General features: G+C 38.0%; 1 protein-coding gene across 1 annotated transcript; it reads left to right on the forward strand.

Annotated features, from left to right (window-relative positions):
• Positions 1 to 366: 366 nt before the first annotated feature.
• On the forward strand, positions 367 to 2,357 carry LOC144660541 (cytochrome P450 3A4-like). Its single transcript, XM_078521204.1, has 2 exons — positions 367 to 434; positions 1,881 to 2,357. The coding sequence occupies exons 1-2, from the start codon at positions 368 to 370 to the stop codon at positions 2,012 to 2,014; spliced, it is 201 nt and encodes a 66-aa protein (XP_078377330.1). The 5' UTR covers position 367; the 3' UTR covers positions 2,015 to 2,357.
• The last annotated feature ends 4,051 nt before the right edge of the window (positions 2,358 to 6,408 follow it).

Consider the following 6,408-nt stretch of genomic DNA (forward strand, 5'->3'; position numbering starts at 1 on the left):
GAGCGCCCAACCGGTATCTGGGAGGCCATGGCTTCGATTCCCGTCGGGGACTCAGAATTTTTCTTTGTCCCATGCTCGTGTCATGTTGAATACTTCATCTTCATTAATTATTTCTTTGTCACTTGCATCGGCAGACAAAAGGTGTTCGCGATTTCGCTGGTTAGAAAACCATCTTTAGTCGTCGCAGATCCCGAAATGCTGAAAACGATCATGGTCAAGGAGTTCTCGACGTTTCACAACCGAATGATCATTGATGCCGATCCCTCCGCCACCGATGGGTTCAAACGTGTTCTCCGCGCGTGACGAGACGTGGAAGCGAATTCGCAGCATTCTGACGCCCTCGTTCAGCGCGAGGAAAATGAAACTGATGGTTCCACTGATGGAAGAATCGTGTGATGTGTTTTTGAAGAAACTTGAAGGGATCGCTGATACCGGTGAATACTTAAAATGAAATGATCAATGTGACGACACGGGGAGGTACAAAGACCTACAAATGATTTATTTTTGAGGAGGGATTAAAAATAGCCACTATGGAGATTTTTGAGTCGTTTTCTAGGAGTGCAACCCCTGTATATGTTGTTGGTAATCACTCGTAATAATATCGAGGAGGATTTTCACTTGGCAATAATTTTAAATTAGTTTACATGATTTCGCCTGTGACTATGCATAACTAGTTCGGTGACTTTAGTGATGAGTTCGCCGGTGATCCTCCTTCAGGAGTAAAGGTCCTCTAACGCTTCATTCCGTAGAAATATGGCAAGTTCTGCCGAAGTTTGCCATCTTAACCCCCTAAACCACCTCACGCCTTTACAAAGCGCCCATGAGAAATTTGATCATTAAAGGGTAACCAACGTTCAACATTTAATTTATCTCTACCAGTAAGACTACGAGCCCGAGTTTTCTATGAACGAACAATCAACCAGTCGCAGCCGAGTTGTTATCGCTCATAAAAAATGAAAGCAAATAGTCCAGTTCCATTATTAGACATTTCGAAGGTTTGAATTTTATGTATTTGTAAGCCAAAAATTAAGAAAAACTATCCCTTTTAGAACAACGCGTGCGCGATCGTGTCCTATCAACCAATAGACAACAATGAGAAAACCAATCAGATTCGCAGATTTCCAATAGAACACGGCTGGGTGTCTGCCGCAATATTTTGCATGTATTGTCAGGAACGGATCTTAATTCGAACACTTAATTACTAGCTTATTCTCTAACAGGTTAAAATAATACAGCTCTACCATAAAGATTATGATAAGACCTTAAGTGGTACTTGACGTGTTTTTATTGAAGGAATTCAGTCACTCTTTAAAGAAAAGAATTGTAAAACAAAACACTTTTCGATACCTTTGTTGAGGCACGCTATTGCATTCGGTTCGCCACGCTATTCCGCGTGCGCATCCTAAGATTAATCTTGTTGGAAACCAATCTCTCCACAGTTTTAAGTAAAGCTTTATTATAAAACAAATAAAAAAGCCTTGACCGTGCTTTGTTCTGACCGCGCTCCTACATTTTTCTTCTAGCAGAAGAGTGAAATAACGAGTGGGGTGCAAGCACTCAAGGAAGTGACGAGAGCACTCAAGAACAAGTAGGGAAAAATACTCGCCTGCGGCTCGTGTTTCAACCTACACTTCTTTCGTGCTCTCGTCACTTCCTTGCGTGCTTTATAACAGACCAAAGCACAGTTAAGGCTTTTTATTTGTTAATTAATTTTATTTTTGTCTCAATCTCTTTCCTTCCCGTGGGCGTCAGCTTACCGTTTTTTTACTTAGTTTTCTTCTCTAATTTTCAGTAAAAAGAGCTCAGCCCTATGACGCTGAAGTTAGATACGTTATAGTCAGAATACTTGTTTTAATTTACCGCTGTACTTGTTTTTGTAGGTAAATCAGTGAACATTGTGGACTGGTTTAGCATGCTAACATTAGAAATTATCCTCTCGACTGCATTTGGCGTCAAAGCTGACGTGCAAACTGATCAAGCTGAATCGAGAGTGCGGTCAAGATTACGAAATTAACAGCATCTCTAATCCTAAAGGCATGGGAATCGTTATTCCGTTTTATGCTCTGCATCATGATCCTATTGCCTGGCCGGAGCAGGAGAAGTTTGACCCGGAAAGATTTCGCGGTTCCGCCAAAGATTCCCGTCATCCCTATTAGTACCTTCCTTTTGGAGCCGGGCCTAGAAACTGCATTGGGATGAGGTTCGCCTTGATGGAGATCAAGATCGCTCTGGTGAAAATCCTAACCAAGTACAAGTTTGTGCAATCACCCAAGACACAAGTGCCGTTGGTTATGCACGCTGGTAATACCCTCTCCCCTCGAGACGGGGTTCATTTAAGAGTCGAGACCGTTTACAGCCATCCGACATAAACTATTTTACGGTACTGCCAAATCTTGTTAACGAAATATGAGTTTTAGGCTTACGCGTCACCACTAAACAAAGCAGGAACGACTTTGTGTTCTTATGAAACTTTTTAAGACGGAATCCATCAGAAAATCGAGTCATATTGGACAAAAATCGAGTACCAGAGTAATTAAAATCCTATTGCGTTATTTTTTACCCTTTTTAAAAGCTTAAGATGTAAAAAATTATCCGTGATAACTCAACAATTTCTTATCAGCGCCTGGGAAAATATATTTCAAAGTTCAGAGCATGGGAAAATATATTTCAAAGTTCACGTGTAGTTTTGTTTTGGATGTTTGGTGTTGTTAGAAATGATTTATTTTTATGAGATATTTGAAACAGTAACACAGAAGTTTGCAATATGATGGAAATAATCTTGGTAAATAATTTTGTCCAGTTAATATTCGAAGTCCTGGTGGATTCTGTCTTAAGGTATCACGGAAGGAAAATTGCCGTTTTCGTCCCAAGTCAAATTGTGTGCAAACCATCAATGGTAACCCCAATAAAGTATATATTTTCTGAAAGCTTATTGAATAAAGATTCTAATGAGGGATTTTGTTTGCATCATATAGCCCATAATAAGCAACGTCAGCATTTTGTTTACAATTATGATGTTGCACAACTTTGGGTTTATTTAAGAACACATTTACATGAGAACCTAAACTTTTATGTGGAATTTGATCTACATATTATTGGTCTAAAAAACGGTGTCTCAGATTTTTCTTTTCTTGCTCCATTAATTTTTTATGAATTTTTAATCTTAAAAAAGCCCTAAAAACGCCATTTTAAAGTTTAAAAATTCATAAAAAATTAATGGAGCAAGAAAAGAAAAATCTGAGACACCGTTTTTTAGACCAATATATGTAGATCAAATTCCACATAAAAGTTTTTGCTTTCATGTAAATGTGTTCTCAAATAAACCTAAAGTTGCGCAACATCATAATTGCAAACAAAATGCTGACATTGCTTATTATGGTCTATATGATCAAAACAAAATCTAAAATTACAATCTTTATTCAATAAGCTTTCAGAAAATATATACTTTATTGGGGTTACCATTGATGGTTTGCACACAATTTCGCATGGAGCGAAAACGCCAATTTTCCTTCCGTGATACCATAAACTTTTGAAGAGGTCCTTTTTAATCGCACAACTGATAGCATTTTTCCGAGAAAAAAATTGATGCGTGTCTAGCACTCTTTTTTTATAAGAATACATTTTTTCCAACCCAGGCTGAATATTCTTATTTTTCTGCCGATTTTAGGCTGAAAATATTCTTATGAACATTCTTAGAAAATACCGTTTGACATTTCCGTTTTAGCAAGTATTGGATAATCAATTACAACTGTTTGGTGTCTAGATATGTATCGTGTTACATTGTGCACATGTACCATTGCTTTTCATTGCAGCCTGGCCGTTTTGGCTTAAAACAAAGCATTCCTCTCAGAGATAAGTGACGGAAATGAAAATACCTGATTTTTCTTATATAACTTTTGTTAGCGATATAAAAGAAATTCTGTAAAAAATTATCTGATTTTTTGGTTATGTCTTATAAAGGTTGCACTGAGCAAATACAGTAGAATTTAATAACTTATTGCTATCACATACTAGAAACAAAGGCCATTTTCTTTAGATTTGCTAGCACCATGTTACAATAAATTATACCTGGATGATCTTTTCACTCATACGGAATCACATTTTAGCTATCGATATTTTCCTATCTTTCATTAGATCCTCCTACTTTAGGATTTAGATCTTCTACCACCAAGATGGATATCGTGTGTTGGTATAGCATCTTATGCTTTTAGTAGTTGAAACTCGTCTTTCTAAACCTCTTCCTCGGCGTCATTAACCAGGCGCATATCATTGTGTAACAGGCAGCTGAATTCCTGTTTCAGTCTTGTCGCAGACAATCCCTTACTTATTGGCGTCTTCCCTGCTGTTCATCCCGTTGCCGCCTTTGACACGATAATCGTTCCTCCTTCTCTATGGTTGCCGTGGTCCTGAGTCTTGAGTGTTTGACGGGTGTCATTCGATGGAACTGTTACATAACCACTGCCAATCCATCTGCATTCTCTTATTCCCAAAAAGTCCACGTGGTAGACGTTTTTCTGATCTCTAATTTTGCTGTCTTTTCTGTCTAGAAGATCAATTCTAATTATCGATGAGGCACATCAACTTTGGACTCGCAGTGGTGTCATCTTTTAGTGCGCTGTGACTAGATTTTTAGTCAACACACTCTCTGACTGAGAGAAATACGAAACGATCGGCGATGCTGATCAAAATAAAAATCATGATTCGTTCAAATACTTAGTTGTCAAGGGAAAAACTGCTCACCGGGTCGCCACCGTTTTCTCCACAAGGGAATAGATCGATCCGAAAACTGACTATGATGTATGGAGTGACCGCACCAGTTTGTAATCACTGACGGGCGCGTTTCAAACGTGATGCGAAAACCATCCAAACACCGAATTTACCAAAAGACGAATTCAGACTCACATGAACAAAAACATGGCACGGACTTCCTGAGAAATATATTATGAATTTTCTAAAACTAATAGGCCTTACAACTTTTCAAAGTTACCACGATGGACATGATGGATCAATGCTTTGCGTTCTACCAAGGTTCATTTTTTAACTTTTCTTATGATAATGGCGAAGCTAGGAAAGGGCAAAAATTCAAAACGTGCCAAGAACGTATCCAAGGCTAAAATATAGGTGAGAAGTTTATCTATCTCCGTTGTTGTGAAAAAGATAGGTAAATTAAAAATGATCACAGAATGAATCATCCTTTGTTCAAATGCAAACTGGAACCAACATTATCATCACCTGACAGCAACGCGTTTACGAAGAATTTAAATGCATTTCAGAGCGACTCACTGCAGTGTCTCTGTTTTTAATTTTGAAAAAGCAAGTTTATTTTAAGAACGCCTTCAGGTTCAAACCGTCGATAATTAATTCCATCGTGAGGCAAACGAGTAAACGTTAATCTTTCCTATCTTATACGACGATGAACAAGAAACACATCTTTAATGACATTAAGAAGGTCAATTCAATGGACATGATGATTCAACTTAATCACGGGAAAAAGCAAATCCAAAGGGTACTGATGTCTAATCTTCCGTAAATTTCCATTTCAGATAATGGCTGATTGTTCAAAGCAAGATTACGTTACTCTGGGATTAATTAGCAATAATTTGAAACAAACCCCATTGTATAACATCTCAATGAGGCTTTCAATTGAGAGACAATTGAGTTAATTGTCTTTCGTCTTGTTTGTGAATCCGGCATCTGAGGGCGTTATCTTTAGGACCATCGGAAAAAAGGGTACAAATATCAGTTTCTCGCACGTGAAATCACTGCCGATCTGTTCCTCTCATTGTTGTGGACAGATGGCTGACCAGTTGTCTTTCCATCTGGGAAACAACCGAGGTCAGTTATTAAAATTCCCAAATTTTAAAAAAAAAAGACTTTATCAGTTTTCATTCAGTTGCACTCTATCCAAAACTCTTACACTCGAGAGCGTAACTAATTTTAGTATGTTCACGTGGTGGACTAATTGCGTTTTTTTTTTATAAATATACGATACAAAAAGAATAACAAGTGACCCACTCGATTTTGTCTCCTAGATCAGTGTCTCTTGCTCGAGGGTCTGGATGTGGGCGACGTTATCTCAGTTATCTGTTAAATTTTCGGCGATTTCTAAGACAGTAAACTTTGCCGATCTAAGATCTCGGTTTTCAGGTAAAAAAACACGCCATTTCTCAGCTGTCAGTTAGAGTTTTGACCGATTCTTAAACATCAGTTTATGCTCTGTTTTGCTATGTTTTGACATTCCCTATGCATCCTCATCTGAACCGACCCACGGACATTGGAATCTGTTCAAGGTTTCATACAATAACAAAAAGGTTTTCTGCAAGTATTAATTTCGTCTAAAGCTAAGAATAGCAATGGGTTGACGAAATGTTTTCAGAACCCGTCAAAACACTTTTGCTATTAAGAAAT

This window comes from Oculina patagonica, chromosome 7, assembly GCF_052425735.1.
Source record: "Oculina patagonica isolate OP01 chromosome 7, crgOcupat, whole genome shotgun sequence".
NCBI classification, from domain to species: domain Eukaryota; kingdom Metazoa; phylum Cnidaria; class Anthozoa; order Scleractinia; family Oculinidae; genus Oculina; species Oculina patagonica.